The sequence below is a fragment of the Emydura macquarii genome, unplaced genomic scaffold (assembly GCF_026122565.2).
Source record: "Emydura macquarii macquarii isolate MOO-44397 ecotype Brisbane River unplaced genomic scaffold, CSIRO-AGI_Emac_v2 contig_2805, whole genome shotgun sequence".
NCBI lineage: Eukaryota > Metazoa > Chordata > Testudines > Chelidae > Emydura > Emydura macquarii.
Genome location: NW_027132942.1, coordinates 5192251 through 5216059, shown reverse-complemented (window position 1 = coordinate 5216059; position 23809 = coordinate 5192251). Strand labels below are relative to the sequence as shown.

Genomic DNA, 23809 nt, shown 5'->3' with positions numbered 1-23809 from the left:
TTTCTGAAACAAATTTAATAATCTTAGCATTGAAATTTGTTTAAATTGTATTAGTGCAGTCAAAGCTCAGGGATCCATTAAAGTATATAAATGCTCAGGAGAGAATGATAATTACAGATAAGTAAGTAATTAACTCTTCTTCCCCATCCCCACTAGCTTTCACAGATTTCATGATTACACTGCTTCTGTTCCCCAGTCACCTATGAGGAGAAACTGAGCTAAAACACAAAGTCTGATAGTTATGCCTTCCCACCTCTCTGTCTATATGTGACCCTTTTGCCAGACAGAGCTGGCAGCAGCTAAGGGCCAGCTTCTATATCTAAGGGTTCCTGTCAATGATACAACACCAAACCGGCTCAAGCCCCCACCCAGTCACCTGGGAAATCACATGCTATCCCCTGGGCGCCCCAAAAGGCAATGCTTCCCTTCTCGCAAGCACAGTAGAAAGTAAACCTTTTAATAAAAGGAAGGAAGTAACACAGCACTGGTTTGGGAAAACAGTGCAAACAGAATTCATGAACACAATGAGCCGAACCCATCCTACCACAGAGTACATGGGGTGTGTCCTTCACCTCTCCGTTCTTGCTTTCCCCTGCCCTACTGACCGTCGTAGTTGCACTGTCTACCTCTCGGTTGCAGGGCCCTGCCAATCCCCTGTGCTGGCTCCCGCTGCCTGCCAGATGTGGGCTTGACGGGTCCCCTCTGTTGCGCTTGCTGCCTGCAGGCCCCCCTCTGCTGCTGGCTCCCATCGTGCTGACTCCCACCACCTCTGGGCCTCGCCGAGTCCCTTCTGCTGGTGGTCAGCCTCTTGAGGTTTCCGAGTTCCTTTAGTGATTTCAGCTCTTACTGAGTTTCAGCTGTCAGCTTTCATTCATGGGAAAGCCTTTTACTGACATTGGAGCAATATCCCTGCTTTTAACCAGAAAAAAGGAATAATTAATTCTATCTTTTAACAGTGGGAGGAGATAATCAATCCACGCCTGAGAGTAGCCCTTTGTCAGAGCTGGGACAATCTCAGCAGGAGACCCCCTGCAACACCTTCCTTTCTTCCTCTTACAGTGCTCTAGCATTCATTTGCCACCTTTGTTGAGCTCCATTTAGATGAGTGAATTTTTCATCAGAACAGGCTAAACACATTTCTGCTGCCATTTGCTCATACAATAGGAGAACAATATTTCATTACCCCTTCAGTTAACACTAACATGATTTGTAACCCAAAACCAGTCAGACTGACCATTTACCATCATGCTGAGCACCTAGCTGTACTCATGCAAATATAGAGCCTCTGCAAATAAATTGTTCCCCCTTTCAACAGCTGAGCAGGGGAGAGCCAGTCAGGCACTCAGACCTTATTTACATCCTTCCCCCAGCCGAGCATTTGTCATCCCAGCAAATCATGCTCCAGATTATACCATCCGCAAGAGTTCACCCCAGAGGGTCTAAGGCAGGGGTGGGCAAACTTTTTGGCCTGAGGGTCCCAGCTGCATATAGAAATTGTATGGCAGGCCATACAGAGGGGCTGGGCTGCAGAGGGGGAGTGGCCGCCACACAGTTCTGCTTGGGGCTGGGAGCGGCTCCAGTCAGGGTACCGCTGGGCCCACATGATGGAAGAAGAGTGGGGGGAAAGGGCAAGGCTGGGAGGGAGGAGCAGCCACCTCTGTCCCTCACAGCTTGTTCTGCAACCTTTCAGCAGACCACCGGTTGAGCTGGAGGGCCTGATTAAAAGCTCAGAGGGCTGTATGCGCCCCGCGGGCTGTAGTTTGCCCACTCGTGGTCTAAGGGAACCTACTATTGCTGCCACAAGTCTGTGAGCTAAGTGTATTTCTTCCTCACTAGTCACCCCAGGTGCATCATAAGTCAGCCTGCTAACTTGCCTTATGACTCTGTTGCACCTATTGAGCTTGGGTCTGTCAGGGGCAGTGGAAACAACTTCTTGGGCTAGGAATGGTGAGGGCTTCCTTGGAGGGTTCCTCAGCTACAGGCACAGGCCCCTGCATCTGTTGTTCTGGTCCTGGCAGATCCAGGCCACCAGAGACACCTCCCACCTGTACATCCCCACTGGCCAACAATCTAGTCATGTCATCATCGGTCTGTTGTTCTTCCCTGAGGTCTGAGAATGTTGGGGAAACAAACTCATTGTCCCAGCCTGGTCCTGCTGTCAGTGTGGATACATCAGCAACAGGCCTAAATGCTTCTGCCATGGGATTTAGAGTTGAGGAATTAGAGCTCTCATTGGGTTCCTCTGATCAAGGCCAGGATCTGGTCCCCATCCTGGAGCATGCTACTGGAATATTCTCTTCTTCAGACTCACTCTCAGATGCGCTCAGTAGGAGTGGGTTAACCCCTGAGGATTCACTGCACATGTTGGGTGGTGAATTTGGTCCAGTGTCTCCATTTTGCCCTAGTCCCATGTCATGGTCCATTCCATCAGGGGTGCCTACTAATTCTCCCCCAGGTAGTAAGAGATTCCTATGTACCATCTTCATTTGTCCTGGCCCTGCCTCAGGTCTAATCTTGTAAACTGGCAGATCTCCCAGCTTTTCCACCACCAGGTAAGTATTGCCTTCCATCAGTCAGCTATCTTGTGTTTGCCAGCAGCACCCAGGTTTCGTAATAGGACTCTGTCTCCTGGCTGGAGGTCCTGCAACTGCACCCTAGCATCATATCAGTGCTTGTTTCTATCTGAGTTCTTGTGGGCAGAAGCTTTAGCTAAGCGATATGCATCCTGCAGCTTTTCTTTTAGTCATGAAACTGATGTTTCTCATAGCTATTTCCATCCGAAACACGCTGAAACACAAGTCTATGGGTAATCTTGGTTCTCACCCAAACATCAAAAGAGATGCGGTGACACCTGTAGCATCATTCTTTGTAGCATTGTAGGCATGCACCAAAAATGCTACATGCTGGCTCCAGGTTGCCTTTTGCTCTGGCCGTAAAGTCCACAGCATATCCAATAGTGTTAGATTAAACCACTCTGGCTGAGGATCACCTTGCAGATGGTAAGGTGTTGTCCTGCACTTCTTAATTCCGCCCATCCTCAGCACTTCCTTCAGAAGGTGATTCTCAAAGTCCTGTCCCTGATCAGAGTGTATCCAAGCCAGGAATCCATACACTGAAAAATATTTTTCCCGCAACACTCGAGAAATGGTAATACCCTTTTGGTCACATGTGGGGTAGGCCTGTGCATAACATGTAAAATGGTCCATCACAACTAAGATGTTCCCCATATTCTTCCTGTCCTCTTCCAAAGACAAGAAGTCGATGCATACCAGCTCCAATGGTTTGCTGCTGGTGATATTCTTCAGATATGCCGCTCTAGTGGGCAAGGTTTTCCTTTGAACACATTGAGCGCAGGTCTCACATTTCTTGCGAACATCCTCAACCATCCGGGGCCAATAGAACCTACTACAAATGAGCTCTAGAGTTCTTTCCATTCCCAGATGTCCAAAGTCATTATGCAGGGTCCTCATGGCCAGGGCTCTGAACTCTTTTGGTAGCACTAGTTGTATTCGTTGTTTTTGTAAGGGGTCTGTTGTGACCCGGTGCAGCATACCCTGAATCAGTTTTAGTTTGCCCCATTCTTTCAATAGTAGTTTGTACTTGGAGGAAGACGGAATCATTGTGGCAGGGTTTCGCCTTTCCCTTTTGGCAAGTAGTATGTCATGAATGTCAACATCTTGCAGTTGAGTTTTTTGCCAGTCAGCAGCACTGAGCATGGGCAACAGGGATTGGTCTAACACAATATAATTCACTGAGGTAGGTGGCACACTTTCAGGGGCTAGGCCCAGAGTTTTTGCCACACAACCAGTGAGGGCTCTTCTGGTCCTCTGGCTGTTGATAATCCCCACTGCAAATAGCTCTCACTCCATCCACCAGGAGCACAGCATGGTCTGATGCTTGTGGGCGCCGGGACAATGCATCCGCATCTACATTGCTTCTCCCTGATCGGTACTGAATGCTGAACTCATAGTTGGCCAAGGCGGCCACCCATCTCTGCCCGGTAACATCCAGCTTAGAATTTGTTAATACATAAATCAGCAGGTTGTTGTCTGTCCATACTTGAAAATGAGCACCATACAAATAATCTCGAACTTCTCAGTGATGACCCCATTTCAAAGTCAAGAATTCCAGCTTGTGAACAGGGTAGCGGGTCTCACTGTCCGATAGCCCTCAGCTGGCAAAGGCCACAGGTTTTCTTGTGCCTTCAACTTCCTGGTATAGGACGGCTCCTAAATCCTCCAAACTAGCATCTGTATGTAGGATAAATGGTTTGCCTGGGTCAGTAAAGACCAGGACTGGAGCATGAGTTAGGCAATTAATGATTTATTGAAAGGCCTTTCACATTTCTCATCCCATCGTGATCCAAAGGGCTCTAAGGGGCCATAGAATCTTGGTGCAGGAGGCCTTGAGGACCTTCCTTTACTCTTGGTCTTGGATTTGTTCTTCCTGGGCAGGTATCCCCTGGCAAGATCATTCAGAGGCTTTACAATGGCAGCATAATTCTTCACAAACCTGTGATAGTAGCCACTAAATCCAAGAAAGGTCTTGAGCTTTCTGTAATTTTTTGGGCACGGCCATGTAGTGCATGTTTCTGTTTTATCCGGATCAGTACTCACATCCTCCTGGGACACAATGTGACCTACATACTTCACTGACGTTCTACAGAACTGGCATTTGTGAATTGAAAGTTTCAGTCCATAAGCCTCCAACCTGTCTAACATTTTTAGGAGTCTTTCTTCATGCTCCTACAAGGTTCTTCCAAACATGATCAGGTCATCCAGATAAACTAAGACTTGCAGTAAGTTCATGTCCCCCACAACTCTATCCATAAGACATTGAAATGTGGCAGGTGCCCTTGAAATCCCTTGGGGCATGCGTTCAAACTGATAGAAGCCTAATGGACAGATGAAGGCTGTCTTTCCTTTATCTTCCTCTCGCAAAGGGATCTGATAGTATCCAGAGATCCAATACTGAGAACCACTGACTCCCCAGCAAACAATCTAATGCATCTTGGATTCAAGGCATGGTGTACTGGTCAACTACAGTGCGCCAGTTAAAGGTACGGTAGTCAATACACATCCAGATTTTTCCACTTTTTTTACGGACCACCATAATAGGAGAGGCGTATGGACTGCAGGATTCTGTAATGATGGCATTCGCAAGCAGCTCCTGGAGATGGTGTCACACGTCTACCATCTCCAAGAGAACAATCTTTCTAGGTTTCTCATTGAAATGTTGGGAGTCTTGGAGCCTGATGTTGTGTTCCACTCCTTTTGCACGTCCCATGTCCCACTCATCTAGTGAGAATACCCTGAATCTTTCACAAAGCTTCTTTCTCAGGCGATCCTTCCACTCTTTAGACAACAGTGAATCTCCGAAGTCAAACCTTGCAGAATCTATTGCTGGAACTTCAGTTTCACACTGGGGTCTCACAATAGTTTCGGGCTCAAAGAGGTCTGCTATCTTCTGCCCTTGCTTCATGATGACATCATGGCTTGTTCTTTAGTCATCAATATAACCAACTTTTCCTGGGCTTCAGTGGGTAGTGTTATGACTCCACTGGGGACCAGCATGCCTTCAGGGAGCCTTCCTTCAGCTGGTTACTCTACCATTGCTAATGTTCCCTCACTGCCTTTTAAATGGGTATTCACAACAGGCACTTCTCATTCTGCCCTTGCAGGCACTACTAGGGGGTCGCATCTGCGTACCTCTGTGCTCCCATTGGTAGCTCAGACATCTCCTTCTTAGTGCTCTCAGTTTTCCTAGAGGCTTCAGCACAAAGCTTATGGATCATCAGAGTGTTTAGGTACTGATCCCCAGCTTGTTGTCTGCAGTAGTCAACGAGTACCTTGAAGAGACTAGAGTTGGTCCCTATCAGCACAGACACCTTGGAGATCCCTTAAGGGTCGGGGCATATCAAGGCAGCAGTGTCCACCTCTTCCCTCACCCCAGCAACCTCCTCTGGAAATTCCAGATGCACTATGACATACCTTTGGTAGAGGTATTCATCCATGCTGAGGCCACACAGACCAAGCCCTGTCAGGGGTTGTATAGGCAGATGCGCAAGTCTCTGTTGGTAGAATGACTGAAATATCACTTGAGAAATATCACTTGAGATCCAGTGTCAAGCACTGCTCTGCATTCTCTCCCCTCGATCCTCACCGTGACCTCTGCTGGAGGCCCTATCAACACTGGGGGGATCAAACCTGGACATTCGTTTTCAGGGGAGTCTTCAAATCCCATGGTCCTGGTGCCCCCCTTTCCAAGCTCCTCTGGAAGTTCCTTGAATCCCCCCAGTGGTCCATCAGTTTTCTATACACCAAGGAGGGATTTTTTTCATTATGACACTTGGCTGCAACATGTCCATCCAGTAGCAGAAGGATGATCCCTTTCCCCTTCACTTGGGTGGGATGGTGGTTCTAACTGCTGACTTTTCCCTCACCACAGCCAGGGACTCCCTATGCCTGGAAGTCTTAGCTTGGTCCCTGGTATTATGTAGCTCAGCTAAGTCTTCTGTCAGGACCTGCATTTGCTAGGCAAGTTCCTCTCTGGTGCTCACCATCAATACACTGGCTGTTCACAGGGGTACTGTGCTGGCTGGCTCAGCTGGTTGGGCTTCCCACAGTTCACTGGTGGCTTGCCTTTCTTAGAATCATAGAAGATTAGAGTTGGAAGGGAACTCAGGAGGTCATCTAGTCCAACCCCCTGCTCAAAGCAGGACTAACCTCAGCTAAATCATCCCAGCCAGGGCTTTGTCAAGCCACAGCTTAAAAACCTCTAAAGATGGAGATTCCACCACTTCCCTAGGTAACCCATTCCAATGTTTCACCACCCTCCTAGTGAAAAACGTTTTCCTAATATCCAACATAGATCATCTCCACTGCAACTTGAGAATGTTGCTCCTTGTTCTGTCATCTGCCACCACTGAGAACAGCCTAGCTCCGTCCTCCCTGGAACCCCCTTTCAGGTAGTTAAAGGCTGCTATCAAATCCCCCCTCATTCTTCTCTTTTCCAGAGTAAACAAGCCTAGTTCCCTCAGCCTCTCCTCATAAGCCCCGTAATCATTTTTGTTGCCCTCCGCTGGACTCTCTCTAACTTGTCCACATCCTTTTTGTAGTGGGGGGCCCAAAACTGGACACAATATTCTAAATGCGGCCTCACCAATGCCGAATAGAGGGGAATAATCACTTCCCGTGACCTGCTGGCAATGCCCCTCCTAATGCAGCCCAATATTCCATTAGCCTTCTTGACAACCAGGGCACACTGCTGACTCATATCCAGCTTTTTATCCACCGTTACCCCCAGGTCCTTTTCTGCAGAGCTGCTGCCCAGCTCGTCGGTCCCCAGTCTATAGCTGTGCATGGGATTCTTCCTTCCTAAGTGGAGGACTCTGCACTTGTCCTTGTTGAACCTCATTAGATTTCTTTTGGCCCAATCCTCCAGTTTGTTTAGATCACTCTGTATCCTATCCCTACCCTCCAGGGTATCTACCACTCCCCCAGCTTAGTGTCGTCCGCAAACTTGCTGAGGGTGCAATCTACCCCATCCTCCAGATCACTAATAAAGATGTTGAACAAAACCGGCCCAGGACCGACCCCTGGGGCACTCCGCTTGGGACCGGTTGCCAGCTAGACATGGAGCCCTTGATCACTACTCGTTGAGCCCTATGCTCTAGCCAGTTCTCTATCCATTTTATAGTCCATTCATCCAACCCATACTTCTTTAACTTGCTGATAAGAATACTGTGTGAGACAGTATCAAAAGCTTTGCTAAAGTCAAGGTATATCACATCCACCGCCTTCCCTACATCCACAGAGCCAGTCACCTCATCATAGAAAGCAATCAGGTTGGTCAGGCATGACTTTCCCTTAGTGAATCCGTGTTGACTGTTCCTGATCACCTTCCTCTCCTCCAAGTACCTTAAAATGGATTCCTTAAGGACCTGCTCCATGATTTTTCCAGGGATTGAGGTGAGGCTGACTGGTCTGTAGTTCCCTGGATCCTCTTTCCTCCCTTTTTTGAAGATGGGCACTATATTTGCTTTTTTCCAGTCCTCAGGGACCTCCCCCTGTTCCCACGAGCTTTCAAAGATAATAGCCAACGGCTCTGAAATCACCTCAGCCAACTCCCTCAGCACCCTCGGGTGCATTGCATCCGGCCCCATGGACTTGTGAATGTCCAATCCTTCTAAATAGTCTTGGACCCGTTCCTTCAGCACTGTGGGATGTTTGCCTCCTTCCCATTCTGTGCCACCCAGTGCAGCAGTCTGAGAGCTGATCTTGTCTGTGAAGACAGAGGCAAAAAAGGCATTGAGTACCTCAGCTTTCTCCACATCCTCCGTCACTAGGTCGCCTCCCTCATTCTCTAAGGGGCCCACACTTTCTCTAATCTTCCTCTTGTTGGCAACATGCCTGTAGAAACCCTTCTTGTTCCCCTTCACGTCCCTTGCTAGCTGCAACTCCAATTGTGCTTTGGCCTTCCTGATTTCATTCCTGCACGTTCGAGCAGTGTTTATATAATCCTCCCTAGTCATCTGACCAAGCTTCCACTTCTTGTAAGCTTCTTTTTTATGTTTAAGTTCGCCAAGGACATCTTTGTTAAGCCAAGCTGGACGCCTATCATATTTGCTATTCTTTCTGCACATCGGGATGGTTTGCTCTTGTGCCCTCAATAAGGTCTCTTTAAAATACAGCCAGCTCTCTTGGGTTCTTTTCCCCCTCATATTAGCCTCCCAGGGAATCCTGCCCATCAGTTCCCTGAGGGAGTCAAAGTCCGCTTTTCTGAAGTCCATGGTCCGTATCCTGCTGCTCTCCTTTCTTCCTTTTGTCAGGATCCTGAACTCGACCATCTCATGGTCACTGCTGCCTAGGTTGCCACCCACTTGTACTTCCCCTACCAAATCTTCCCTGTTTGTGAGCAGCAGGTCAAGAAAAGCACGGCCCCTAGTTGGTCGCTCCAGCACTTGCACCAGGAAATTGTCTGCAACACTCTCCAAAAACTTCCTGAATTGTTTGTGCTCTGCTGTATTGCTCTTCCAGCAGATATCAGGGTGATTGAAGTCTCCCATGAGAATCAGGCCCTGTGAACTGGAAACTTTCCCTAGTTGAGTAAAGAAAGCCTCATCCACCTCGTCCTCCTGATCTGGTGGTCTGTAACAGACACCCACCAGGACATCACTCTTATTGTTCTTGCTTCTAAGCTTAACCCAGAGACACTCAACTGACTTATCTCCAGCTTCATACTGGAGCTCAGAGCAGTCATAGTGCTCTCTTACATACAGTGCAACTCCTCCCCCTTTCGCCCCTGCCTGTCCTTCCTGAACAGTTTATACCCATCCATGACAGCGCTCCAATCATGAGAGTTATTCCACCAAGTCTCAGTTATTCCAATCATGTCGTAGTTTCTTGACTGTGCCAGGACTTCCAGTTCTTCCTGCTTGTTTCCCAGACTTCTTGCATTTGTGTACAGGCACTTGAGATAAGTAGCCGAGTGGCCTACTTTCACAGTATGAATCGGGAGGCCTCCCCTGCTGCACCCTTCTACTTCTGCTTCCTTGTGGTGTCCCTCTTCCCCACTAACCTTTGGGCTTAGGTCCCCGTCCCCCGTCGAAACTAGTTTAAAGCCCTCCTCACTAGGTTAGCCAGCCTGTCTGCGAAGATACTCTTCCCTGTCTTCGTTAGATGAATAGGCAATCCATGCCCAAGAGTAGCCCTTTATCAAGGCTGATGCAATCTCAGTAGGAGACCCCCTCTCTCCTTCCTTCCTCTTACAATGCGCTAGCATTCATTCGCCACCTTTGTTGAGCTCGGTTTAGATGAGAGTGAATTTTTCATCAGAACAGGCTAAACACATTTCTGCTGCCATTTGTTCATACAATAGGAGAACAACATTTCATTACCCCTTCAGTTAACACTAACATGATTTGTAACCAAAAACCAGTCAGACTGACCATTTCCCATCATGCTGAGCACCTAGCTATACTCATGCGAATACCGAGCCCATGCAAATAAAGTGCCCCCCGCTTTCAGCTACTGACCAGGGGAGGGCCACTCAGACACTCAGACTTTGCTTACATCTAATTTTCTTTTCCTGATTTCAGGCACAGGATGATGCCAGGCAGCAGCTTCGAGAGTTCGAAGAAACTAAGAAACAGATTGAAGAAGATGAAGACCGGGAAATCCAGGAAATCAAAATCAAGTATGAGAGACGACTTCGGGAAGAGAGAGAATCAAACCTGCGGCTGAAAGGAGAGACAGGAATCATGAGGAAAAAGGTAACTGCAATTCTCTGGGGGGATCAGATCTGGCACCTGGAATGCTAAGGCTGAGCTGAGTGTAGAGTATGTTCCGTGAGAGTACTAGTCTATATCTAGACATGTACCGCATTTTACTGTGGCATGGGAGGGCAACTGTCCTTTCGTATAATATAGCTTGGGAGTGTGACAATATTAAGAGCAAAAAAATAAGCTATGTTCTGGTGTAACAGTGACTGGATTAAAGATAGAAGAGAAATTATAAGCTTCCTTGGCAGTGGCATAGCTACAGTTGGGCCATGGCCCACCCACTTTAAAAGCAGGCCCACCCAATCAGATTTTAAGAAATTCATCCCACGTTTTTATCAGCCTCTGTTTTGCTTGTGACACAAGGCTTGTGCCCACTCGGGTCAACCACAGGCCCTGCCAAAAATCAGTTCTGGCTACGCCTCTGCCAGGCCTTTTCCCTCTACTACATTTACTGATATATTGTACAGTTTGGGGCACTATATAAATAATAATGATTTAGCTGAAGTTAGTCCTGCTTTGAGGAGGGGATTGGACTAGAGGACCTCCTGAGGTCCCTTCCAACTCTAATATTCTATGATTCTAATAACAGATTGTTTAATTGTGAGAGACGGGGCTTTCTCATGCTTTTCAGGAGATTTCCACAGTCTGATATATCCTACTGTCAGGAAAGTATTCCTGGTATTCAGCCAAAATTTGTGTCCAGTTTCATCCCATTTCCCCTAATTTTCACCTCTTTGTAGTACCCTAAACAATTCCTCTCCTTCCGTGTTGTTTATATTCTTCAGATATTTGTAGATGGTTATGTTTGTCCTCACTGTGACACTTAATATGCAATTTTCAAGTCATTGTGACTGTATTGGAATGACAAGCTATACAACTGTTGCTAAAGTGTAAGAAAAAATCATACCTTTGCAGATCTCTGTGACAGGCAGGTAAAACTCAAGCAGGATAAGATTATTTACTGTATTTGAAGCATGATCTGTTGCGTCCATTTGTCAGTACTGTCCTGATTACCATTCCTGGTACAGTAGCGGGTTCCTACACAGCACAGAGCCATCTCTCCTTCCTCCAGGGTCAGGTAGTTTTTCCACATCACTCTTTTGTTCCTGGTAGTATGAGGAAATATCTCTTACTTACTTTTATTTGGGACATTAAAGTCAAAAGTGACTGTCTCCATCACTTCTGTCACATTAGCTGCACAGTCACTCCTCTCAGGGCTTAGACTGTGCTTTGTGTGTTGCAAATTCCACCTGTAGTTTGTGGTCACACTGATTCTGCGCTTGGTTAGAGGCTGCATTTGAATCCAAGCACACTCTTTGTATTCACCTCTTCCTCTCATCTGTGCTTCTTTCCATGTTGCATTCTATCCATAGAACAGTCTTCTTTTCTCATACTCCTAATGACCCCTCTTTTCATTCAAATTCCTCCATAAAAGTACATACACTGCTCCATAAACCTTTCACCACAGTTTCTCAGGAGATCTGCAGTGCTTTGTGACTTCACCTTCATTGGGTGTAATTTATGTACCTGAGCTGAATTTTCTGTGTCTATATCAGAGACAGAATTTAAGCATTCATTAAAAAAGCAAAAAGAAATAACCTTTAATCTTGTGAAGACCTGAAGACAAGCAGAACATGATGTTGTCTTCCTGAGTCTGCAGATGGCTTGAGAGTCACTCCTGCTTTCAGAATTTTGCCAAGAAAAACTAGTGTGCAATTAGCAAGATTCTAGCCAGTTAGGATATGTCTACACTGCAGTGAGAGGCGTGATTCCAGCTTAGGTATGCACACCCACACTAGCGTTAATCTAGCTAGCTTTAATTTAGCTAGCGTGGCTAAAAATAGCAGTGAAAGTGCGGTGGCATGGGCTTCAATTCAGACTGTACAAGCTCACCCAGAACGCTGGGTACTTACTTGTGTTGCTAGCCCATGATGGTGTCCATGCCACTGTGTTTTCACTACTATTTTTAGTTGCATTAGCCCAGGTATGCCTACCTGTACCCTTGAAGTTCTCTTTAACTCCTCCCTCTGTCTCAACCCTGTGTGCCCAGATCTTGTTGCCACCTTCTCTATAACATTTCTCCCACCTGACCTTTTCTGTTTGTTCATGCCACTAAAACTTTTATGCAGAGTCATCATCCCATCTTGTTTACTCCATCTTCTCGTGTTTAGCCTCCCTAACATCCACCTTGCCCCCTTCCAATCCATATAAAATGCAACTATGGAGATCAGCATCTTCCTTGCCATTGCTCCTGGCTCCTCTCTTCCCTATTATATCAAGTCAAAACTTCTTCTGACCTTCAAGGCTCTTCTTGTTGCTTGATTTCCCCTTTTGTTTTCTTCCATGCTATTTCATCACATGAAATGCCCTTCCTGACCTGATTACTCTGTCATCCTTCAGATCCCTTCTCATAACTCACGTCTGCCACATTGACTATGAGAAATCTGCCAAAGTAGGATGGTTAAATTGAATGACAGTTGGAGAAAGTTAGTATCTGTGTCTCTCTAGTTCAATAGCCTACAGAAGGAGATTGAAGAGCGCAGCAATGACATTGAGACAATGAGAATGGAACAGCAGAAACTGCAAGGCGTCATTAAGTCATTAGAGAAGGATATCTTGGGACTGAAGAGAGAGATTCAAGAAAGAGATGAGACAATTCAAGACAAGGTGAGGCACATCCGTGACAGTCTGAATGGCTGAGTTTTGTCACCCTCTCCTCACTTGAACACTGAGATTGGTATTACAGTTATTTGTATTGTTGTAGCACTTAGAGACCCCAATCAGTATCTGGGTCCCATTGTACGAAGCTCTGAAGAAACTTGAACAAGAACACGGTTCCTGCCTTGAAGAAGAGTTTACAATCTAGAGTTGAGGACTCTGGGGGTACATTTACACAGCAAAGAAAACGTGCAGCTAGCCTGTGCCAGCCGACTTGGGCTGGCAGGGCTCGGGCTGTGGGACTGTTTCACTGCTGTGTAAACTTTCTGGCTTGGTCTGGAGTCCGAGCTCTGGGACCCTCTCACCCCACAGGTCCTTGATCCTGGGCTCCAGCCCGAGTTCAGAAATCTACACAGCAATGAAACAGCCCTCAGCCTCGGCCCCGCAAGCTCAAATCAGCTAGCACAGCCAGCCACAGCTGTCTAGTTGCTGTGTGGACATATTCTGTGTTTCTCCCCTACCCCTTCCCCCCCGCAGGTCTTTCCTTGGGGATCTGTAGCTCAGGATTTCAAGTTACTTACCCCTTCCTTGGGTTTTGTAACTGATATCTATGTTCTCATTCCTTCCCCGTCATTCCCTTCCCCTCTCTGTGGGATCTGTGACTTAAGGTGTCAATCTCCATTTCCAGTTTCTCTGAGGAACTGTGGCTATAGTGTCTTTCGCCACACATCACTCCAGGGATCTGTTTGAAAGGTCTGTGTCTGATTGCCATTGGCCTCCTGCTTTGAGCCTTTGCAGAGAACACTGACTTGTACATTTGTTTGCTTGTCCTAGGAGAAACGAATTTATGACTTAAAAAAAAAAAACCAGGAGCTGGAGAAGTTCAAGTTTGTACTAGATTATAAAATAAAGGAGCTGAAGAAGCAAATAGAACCTCGTGAGAATGATATCAAAGCAATGAAGGAGCAGATCCAGGAGGTGAGCAGCACCATCTTCTGACCCCTGTCACCCAGACCTCCCTCTGTTCAAAGGGATGATAGACCAAGTCTACTGAGAGACTGCACAATATTTGTCCTTTAATTTGTCGTCTTTGCCGAGTCAGGGGTGGCTTCAGCTGCTAACAAGGAGGGCAGGCCATGTAACAAATAATTACCAAAAAAACCAGAAAGCCTTAGGTATAGAGTGAATTGAGTGGTCAAGGAGCGTTGGCCCTGGGCGCTGTTCAGCTCTGCCCCTTTCTCACCTGGTGGGGCCACCCCCACCTATAGTGCCTCTCTCCCCTCCAGTCCAGTCCCTCCTAGCCTACCTATTGCATCTGTGGGCACTGGGCAGCAGACCTCGATGGCGACAGCATACGGTTGCTGCAGCTCCCCCTCCCAGACAAACTACAACCCCAGGCAGCAGGTAAGTCCCGGGAGAGCCAGGGAGGAAGGGTGATGTGGGTGGGTGGTTGCAGTGGTGGCCCCGGCCTGTGGGCAGAGGGAAAGCAGCAAAGCCCCTGCCGCCTGTGGGGAGAAGGCCTCGCTGCATGGGGAGAAGCCTGCCTGGGAGGGGACAGTAGCCCACTGGGGGCAAAAGCGGGGTGGGTGGGCAGGGGTAAAAGTCCCGCTGCCACCATCACCTGGGGAAGCCACAGGAGCTGGCCGCAGCCCTCATGCCCCAGCAGACACCGGGGAGGGGAAGCCCCATCATCACTGCCTGGGGAAGCCACATAAGTGGTAGAGCTGGACCCAACACCATGCCCTGGCAGAAGCCAAGAGGGGGAAGCCCCATTGGCCACTGCCGCCTAGGGAAGCCATGTGGGGGGCGGGGGAGAGCAGAAGCTGGGCAGATGGAGGGGAAAGGAGGAAGAAACAGGATGGGGAATGAAGGACACCAGATCAGGAAGACCTCAGAAGGGAGGCTAGGCTGGGGTGAGAGGCAAAGGGAAGGAAATGGAATGAGGTAGTGAGGGTTGGAGAGCTAGTGCTGCAGGGTGATAGAAAAGAATAGGAGAAACCAGGGAGAGAGGGAGGAATTAGAATCAGGAGGGTAGAACAGAAAAGTTAATCAGAGGGGAAAGAAAGGGAGAAAAGGTGAGTGAAGGAAAAGAAATAATGGAAAAACAAAGCAGGCAGTAAGTTAATCATATTGTTTTATAGAAAGTTAAATGGCAAAAGATTTACAAGCAGTATTACAAGCAATAGGATTTTAAGTAGCATTAAGCATGAAAAAAAGATGGGGTGAAACTTTGGCCCCATTGAAGTTAATGAAAGTTTTGCTATTGACTTCAGCAGGACCACAGTTTCACACAGCATTCTTTAGGATGATGAGCATGGAGGGGAGAATGGCAGCTCTGGTTGTGATGAGTGATGGCCAGCGGAAGACGGAACCCAGTGTTTCTGTGGGTGGGAAGTGTGTATATACTGCTTTGTTTTCATGTTTTTTTCTTTTTTCAGTATTGAATCTGTGTGTTTGAATATGTTTATATATAAACTACATTTTAAACATGCATCTGATGGGAACATTAAGGGGTTAAAATAATAAGTTACTCTAAAAAGTAATCTGATTACATGTAACAGACACATATTAAATAACTAGAATATGAAAGAAGTTTATAAATATGCTGAAAATAGCCTCCCCCAAAACTGGCAGAGCTCCACCCCAAACACACACAGCTTGCCCTTAAGGCAGGAGGGGACAGAAAGGAGCAAGCAGCAGGTGGGAGGCGCTCAGGGGGGAGGGAGTCTAGGGGGAGGGGGCCGGGGACTTGGGGATGGAGAGGGGGTGGGGCCTCAGGGGCGGAGTGAGGCAGGGCTTTGGGGGTGGAGCCTTGGAGGGGCAGGGTAGAGCACCCACTGGCAAAACCAAAACTCAGCACCTATGCTCTGCAGAACTGGGACCTTCAGTTCTGAGAAAAAAGAAGGCCGAGACTAAACATTTTTCGGTGCCTGGCATTGTTTCTCATTCTGAGGATCCTTCAGATTGAATGTATGTGGACCACAGATTGAGATCTAAAAGAGGCAGTATCATCGAATCATCGTCTTTGCTCAGTTCCTCAGAAATCAGCAGATCTGGGTATTCCATCAGCACCTGTGGTTACCACACATGTACGTGTGTAACTGCATTACTTGGGTCTTCTAGCTTCTTTGTTGAGACAAGAAGAAAGATGTTTGGATGAGGATCCATCACAATGCTCTCCTTCTCACAAGTGACACAAAGCAGTTTCCTCACCACGAGTCTTTGATTTTTGCCTCCATCTCCTAGGACACCTAATGGGTCACAACTAGTGGAGTGTGTGTTCCTCTTTTGCTTCCTGGTTCTTGCTCCCTGAACACAGTGTTCCTTTTCCTTTTTCTTTTGCAGGGAAAAGCTACTTAGGGCCTGCTGCTCCCTATCTGTTGTTTGAACTGTTTGTTTTCGTCATATTGTTGCTGACCTAACCGGTTCGTGGTTACTACATATTTAGATTGACAACCTATCTGCATGTCTTACTTAGTTTTTTTGTTTGTTTGTTTGTTTTTGGGATTGCTGTTCTGGGATGCATCAGAGTGTAACATGGCAATGAGTGCTTCTATTTTACAGCCCATGCTGCCTGTACATCCTTCGACTGTTGACTGGATACCTTATTAGGAATTTTTTGAGCTATGTGCCTATCATGCAACAATCTGATGCTGCTAGGTTGCGTTTGCTGCAGAACTGCTTAGGCTATGATGGCACTGATATTTATGATGGATTCCCAAAGACCAAATCCTCCTTTGATGCGGCTGTGCAGTGCCACCAGTATTTCAGCACTGGTGATTCTATTCTGATTCTGTCCAACAAAACCATATATGAGTTTGTATGTCATTTGCAGCAGTTGACCCAGGAATTTGGGGATGTCATGATGATCATGCTCAGGGATATTTTTGTGATCGACATTGTCAATCTGCTTGGGCAAACAGTTACTGGCAAATTATGCTAGAATGCTAATTTTTAATGCCACAGTTGCTAAAAGTGAAACATTTGAGAGGGCTAGGGCTGAAAAGGATTCTGATGTCTCAGACTGTTGCAACCTTTGTGTCTACATTTAAACTGTCAGCTGCTCTTCCTACTTCCATCACTCACAGTCATACAATGCTACCTACACTCTCTCCAAGCCTTGGCAGCTAACGTTGTCAGATCCTCACTGTTTTTGCTGTGGTAGTATGGGTCAGTTGGCCAGTTTCCCTACATGCCCAGCTAGAACTGCTATGTTCCAGGCTTGTGTGAAGGAAGTGCCCAGTAAGTTAGTGTGCCATGCTGCACTGGTTCACAAAGACAGGAGGCCTGAACTGCATACTGTGAATGTGGAACCACATGAGACCACTGTTATCAGGGACTTTGATATTTCCTTTACTGCAATCTTCTCATGTGGCAAGATGCTGGAGTTGATATGTTGTCTGGTGGAAATTAATGCTACACTGCTGAAATGCATGGAGGATATGGGTGCTGAAATTAATGTTCTCCCCTCTGGGTTAGTTCACACTTTGGACATACGTCTGACTACAGTGGTTTTAAAAGCTTGGAATTTGTATGCCTTGCAGATAGTGGGTGAAGCTGAATACTCCGTGCTTTACAAAAGCATAGCCTGGACTGCAGTTTTATATTGTTAATGCTTTCCCATTATTGTTCTATGCTCTATGCTTACAGCTTGGTATTATACATGGATTTGCACAGGACACCTCAGATGTGGGTATGTTTGCAAGAATAGAAGGGGAAGCCCAAAGTATTGTTCAGAGATCCCAAGATTTATTTAATGATATGATGTATGTACACCTCTCTCAGGCAGCCAACCTTGATGTGGAGATTGAACATAGGATCCGTTGTGCCAGCACATCCTTTGGAAAGTTGTACCATTGTGTCTTTATTGACAGAGATCTGTGTATGGAAACGAAACTCCTGGTCTACAATGTGGTAGTCATCCCCACTCTTCTTTATGGGTACAAGACCTGGGTGACATATCAAAGCCATCTTAAGCATCTGGAGTGGTGCCAACAGTGCTGCCTTAGGAAGATTTTCCATATCAGATGGGAAGACCGTCACACCAATGCCAGCATTCTCTCTGCAGCTAACATCATCAGTGCTGAGGTAAAGATTATGAAACATCAACTTCGCTGGACTGGTCATTGTGTGCGGATGGCTGATACTCCTCTTCCAAAGCAAGTCCTATTTTCTCAACTTAGTCACGGTAAGAGGATCTGCAGGGGATAGAGGAAATGCTGCAAGGACCCCCAGAAAATATATCTTAAGAAGAGAGGCATTGACCCCATGAATTGGGAAGAGCTGGCTGGCAGGAAAGTGCAATGGCATCACATCATACATCAAGCCTCAGCCCATTCTGAAGAGAATCGCCTTGCTCAAGAGGTTGAGAAACGGCAGAGGAGGAAGGAAGGTGTACAGCATCCCAACCAACAGTTGTGTTCTCTCCAAGCAACTATCTGTCACATATGTGAAAAAATATGTAGAGCACAACTTAGACTCCTCAGCCATCTTAAGTCTCATGAATGACTTTCCCTCTGGCAGAGATCATCCACGTATCAAGGGATAGCCAGTGGTGATGTACTCTCTGTGTTGGCTTTTGTTGGAAAAAGATTCCAAGTGTGGTTCGTTACCCTGCCCCGATAAGAGACCCACACAGGATTTCAGGCTGGACAGTCTCCAAAAGAGTTTATTCTGCAGAAGGTCAATCCCCAAGCTGACAAGTGGACAATGGAAAAAGACCCCGAATTCAGAGTTACAGACAGTTTTATACCTTATACCTACCTAAACACAAATGACAAAAGCATACATATCCCCCTTACAAGGGCACAAACCTATTTTCTCTATAACTATTGGTCTATATCAGTGTTTCTTAACCTGGAGTTTTAGAGGGGTCGCAAGTGCAGAGCTGGTATTGGGGGTGGCAAGAAAGGTAATTGCCTGGAGCCACAGGGGTGCCATGAAACTAAGTTACATGCCTCAGCCCCGTGGGGGTGGGACTCAGGCTTCAGGGGTACAGTAGTTTGGAAAGGTTAAGAACCACTGGTCTATATTATTTGGCATACATTATTCATAAGATACTTTTACAGATGTTTTCAGCTAACTACAGCTTATCTATCAAGGTTGCATATCTTGCTGAATCCAGTCGAGGCTTATCTCCATCTGCATTCTAAGAGCTTTCCATGATCTGTGCACAGAGTGGAACGGCCTTGCCTTATAAACAAAGAAGCTGCAAAAATGAAGTAACTATAGTCAAGCAACTAAAAATCAGCTTACACTTTGAACGCCAAGCCCTTTGCACCACCTGCATATTGTTTACCTCCTGCACTTGTGGACAAGATCTGAGCAGAACTGCAGCACATGAAAGATAATGGTGGAGATGGAAGAGCCTACGGATTGGAATTCACCCACAGTGATCTTGTATAATAAGTAGGATGGCAATATGTTACGGCACACAGATTTTAGGGCACTGTGACAGGCGGCACACATCTCCTGAGTGCCTGTAGCAGCTGGGTGTGGTACTGCAATCTTTTACCCGCTTCTGGTGCCCCCTGTAGGTTGCCAGCCTCACTAGGCAGGTTTTCAGTGGCTTAGCCCTCAATGCAAGTCACAGAGTCAAAAATGTACCCCTTCCAGGGCAGCAAAGAGTTCATCAAACTGTCTGCCCTCACCAGAATCTTCAGCCCTGTATCTGGGACCTTTAAATCCAGCTTTCTGCTTGAACTTTTAAAGGAACCTTGTACCCTTCTCAAGGTTTATAGGCCACTTTGCCAGTGGTTGGTGGGGGAACCAGGGGCCTTATAAACAGTAGCCACATGCTGCTTCCTTTAATTAGTCACTGCTGCATTCTCTGGGCCTCTTCCCACCTGGTCCCTTTACCTTTGCCCATTACCTTAGAGTTAAAGTTCTCAGGTCCTCTCTCCCAAGTCCAGTAAATAAAGCCCATCAAGCTCCTTTGACTAGAGAGGAGCACCCTTCCTCACCTTCAGGTCCCAGCCAAGAACTGACCTGTTAAGGCCCTGCAGCTCCCCTTATCTGAGTCTACTGGGTTCTGATTGGCCACTTGCACAAAGTATCTCTAGGCAGGCCTGGAGTACCCACTTCCGCTACTCCTTTCTGGGACTGAGTGTAGTAGGACCACAGGACCTCCAGCAGGGAGCCACAAAGCACCAGGTACACCCTGTCATAGGTATAGAATCATAGAATCATAGAATATTAGAGTTGGAAGGGACCTCAGGAGGTCATCTAGTCCAACCCCCTGCTCAAAGCAGGACTAACCTCAGCTATATCATCCCAACCAGGGCTTTGTCAAGCCTCAGCTTAAAAACCTCTAAAGATGGAGATTCCACCACCTCCCTAGGTAACCCATTCCAGTGCTTCACCACCCTCCTAGTGAAAAACCTTTTCCTAATGTCCAACCTAGACCTCCTCCACTGCAACTTGAGACCATTGCTCCTTGTTCTGTCATCTACTACCATTGAGAACAGCCTAGCTCCATCCTCCCTGGAACCCCGTTTCAGGTAGTTAAAGGCTGCTATCAAATCCCCCTCATTCTTTCTTCTGCAGACTAAACAAGCCTAGTTCCCTCAGCCTCTCCTCATAAGTCTTGTGCTCCAGCCCCTTAATCATTTTTGTTGCCCTCCGCTGGGCTCTCTCCAACTTGTCCACATCCTTTTTGTGGTGCTGTTCCTTCAGCACTGAGGGATGTTCACCTCCTCGCCATTCTGTGCCACCCAGTGCAGTAGTCTGGGAGCTGACCTTGTCTGTGAAGACAGAGGCAAAAAAGGCATTGAATACCGCAGCTTTGTCCACATCCTCTGTCACTAGGTATCCTCCCCCATTCTGTAAGGGGCCCACACTTTCCCTAATCTTCCTCTTGTTGGTAACATACCTCTAGAAACCCTTCTTGTTCCCTTATACATCCCTTGCTATCTGCAACTCCAATTGCACTTTGGCCTTCCTGATTTCATTTCTGATGCTCGAGCAGTATTTTTATAATCCTCCCTAGTCATCAGACCAAGCTTCCACTTCTTGTAAGCTTCTTTTTTGTGTTTAAGCTCACCAAAGACTTCTTTGTTAAGCCAAGCTGCATGCCTACCATATTTGCTATTCTTTCTGCACATCAGGATGGTTTGTTCCTGCGCCCTCAGTAAGATTTCTTTAAAATACAGCCAGCTCTCTTGGATTCCTTTCCCCCTCATATTAGCCTCTCTGGGGATCCTGCCCATCAACTCCTTGAGGGAGTCAAAGTCTGCTTTTCTGAAATATATGGTCCATATCCTGCTGTTTTCCTTTCTTCCTTTTGTCAGGATCCTGAACTCTACCATCTCATGGTCACTGCAGCCTAGGTTTCTCCCACTTCTACTTCCCCTACCAAATCTTCCTGGTTTGTGAACATCAGATCAAGAGGAGCATGGCCCCTAGTTGGTTGCTCCAGCACTTGCACCATGAATTTGTCCGCAACACTCTCCAAAAACTTCTTGAATTGTCTGTGCTCTGCTGTATTGCTCTTCCAGCAAATGTCAGGGTGATTGAAGTCCCCCATGAGAACCAGGTCCTATGGAAACTTTCCCTAGTTGACTGAAGAAAGCCTCATCTACCTCGTCCTCCTGGGCTGGTGGTCTATAACAGACACCATAACAGATGGAAGAGGAGAGTATTTAATTTCCTAAGTAGACTGGCATTGATGAGCCAAGGAGCTAATTATCCCACCAACTGGGAAGGCAAGGCAAAAACAGGAAGGAAGTGCAAAGGAAGCGGGGGCTAGCTCAGCTCATGGAAAGCCAGGTCTCTGGCTAATGAGATTGCTTCCTCTATCTCTCTCTGGAGAAACGACTGAGGGTTGAAGGATACTGTAGTTAGAAGTGCTGCCTAGGGATTGTGATGGGAACTTGGTAGTGGGACCATTAATAAAACTCACAGAGATGTTGACAAGCAAGAGGCACCCAAGACTCTTCGTGAGGGACCCCAGAGCAGGAGAGGAACTACCTTGTGACAGTGCTGTACAAGTTGGTTGGATGGACCCAGGCCTTAAGAAAACTATATCTAAATTTTACAAAATTTGTTCTGAGATCACAGTGAAGATGTGCTATTTGACATCTTATGCAGAGGAGCCCAGATGATCATCCCAGGAGCATTGTGGCAAACAGTGATGGATGTGGCTTATGAAAGATGATGGAACAAAGATGAAGGAACTTCTGCATAATTATGCTGAGTGGCCAGTGCTGTTTTCAGACACTGAGTGTCATGTGAAGGAATGCTCAGCTTCCATAATGCGTAGAAGTACTGTTCCTCTGACCCGTGTGAAACCAGTAGTTATAAACTAGTGCATGACAGGGAATTGCAGTGGATATTACTGGCCTCTCTTGCACTGCAAGCTACATACTGTTGACCACTCTGATTGCCTTCTATGAAGAAGTGACTGGCTCTGTGGATGTGGGGAAAGCAGTGGACATGATATACCTTGACTTTATCAAAGCTTTTGATACAATCTCCCACAGTATTTTTATCAGCAAGTTAAAGAAATATGGGTTGGATGAATGGACTAAAATGGATTGAGAGCTGGCTAGATCATCGGGCTCAATGGGTAGTGATCAATGGCCCCATGTCTAGCTGGCAGCCAGTCACAAGCGGCGTCCCCCAGGGGTCGATCCTGGGGCCGGTTTTGTTCAACATCTCCATTAATGATCTGGAGGATGGTGTAGATTGCACCCTCAGCAAGTTTGCAGATGACACTAAGATAGGAGGAGTGGTAGATACTCTGGAAGGTAGGGACAGGATACAGAGTGACTTAGACAAATTGGAGGATTGGGTCAAAAGAAATCTGATGAGGTTCAACAAAGAAAAGTGCAGAGGAAGGAAGGAAGGAAGAATCCCATGCACAGCTATAGACTGGGGACCGACGAGCTAGGCAGCAGGTCTGCAGAAAAGGACCTGGGGGTTACAGTGGATAAGAAGCTGGATATGAGTCAGCAGTGTGCCCTGGTTGCCAAGAAGGCTAATAGCATATTGGGCTGCGTTAGGAGCAGCATTGCCAGCAAGACGCGGGAAGTGATTATTCCCCTCTATTCGGCATTGGTGAGGCCGCATTTAGAGTATTGTGTCCAGTTTTGGGTCCCCCACTACAAAAAGGATGTGGAGAAGTTGGAGAGAGTCCAGCGGAGAGCAACAAAAATGATTACGGGGCTGGAGCACAGGATTTATGAGGAGAGACTGACAGAACTAGGTTTGTTTAGTCTGCAAAAGAGAAGAATGAGGGGGGGATTTGATAGCAGCCTTTAACTACCTGAAAGGGGGTTCCAGGGAGGATGGACCTAGGCTGATCTCAGTGGTGGCAGATAACAGAACAAGGAGCAGTGGTGTCAAGTTGCAGTGGGGGAGGTCTAGATTGGATATTAGGAAAACGTTTTTCACTAGGAGGGTGGTGAAGCACTGGAATGGGTTACCTAGGGTGCTGGTGGAATCTCCATTTTTAGAAGTTTTTAAGCTGCGGCTTGACAAAACCCTGGCTGGGATTATTTAGCTGAGATTAGTCCTGCTTTGAGCAGGGGTTGGACTAGATGACTTTCTGATGTCCCTTCCAACATTACTATTCTATGATTCTATGACTGTTTTTGACCAGTGATCAACTCCTCTAGATATTTGCCTAGTTTTGTAATAGGCTACATAAAAAGAATTAGCAAAGTCAGTACAAACTAAAATTTCGTACAGACAATGACATGTTTTATACTGTTCTATATGCTATACACTGAAATGTAAGTACAATATTTATTTTCTAGTTCATTTATTTTATAATTATATGGTTAAAAATGAGAAAGTAAGCAATTTTTAAGCAATAGTGTGCTATGTCTGATTTTGTAAGCAAATAGTTTTTAAGTGAGGTGAAACTTG

At 46.7% G+C, this 23809-nt stretch overlaps 1 protein-coding gene across 2 annotated transcripts in view; it reads left to right on the top strand.

The window, feature by feature from the left end:
• The window catches only part of CFAP57 (cilia and flagella associated protein 57), a 124621-nt gene that overhangs the window by 75574 nt on the left and 25238 nt on the right, over window positions 1-23809 (top strand). For both annotated transcript variants that reach the window (XM_067567742.1, XM_067567741.1), the window contains exons 15-17: window positions 10100-10273; window positions 12791-12949; window positions 13775-13918. In XM_067567742.1, the coding sequence (XP_067423843.1) occupies window positions 10100-10273; window positions 12791-12949; window positions 13775-13918 (477 nt within the window). The remainder of the gene's footprint in view (window positions 1-10099; window positions 10274-12790; window positions 12950-13774; window positions 13919-23809) is intronic.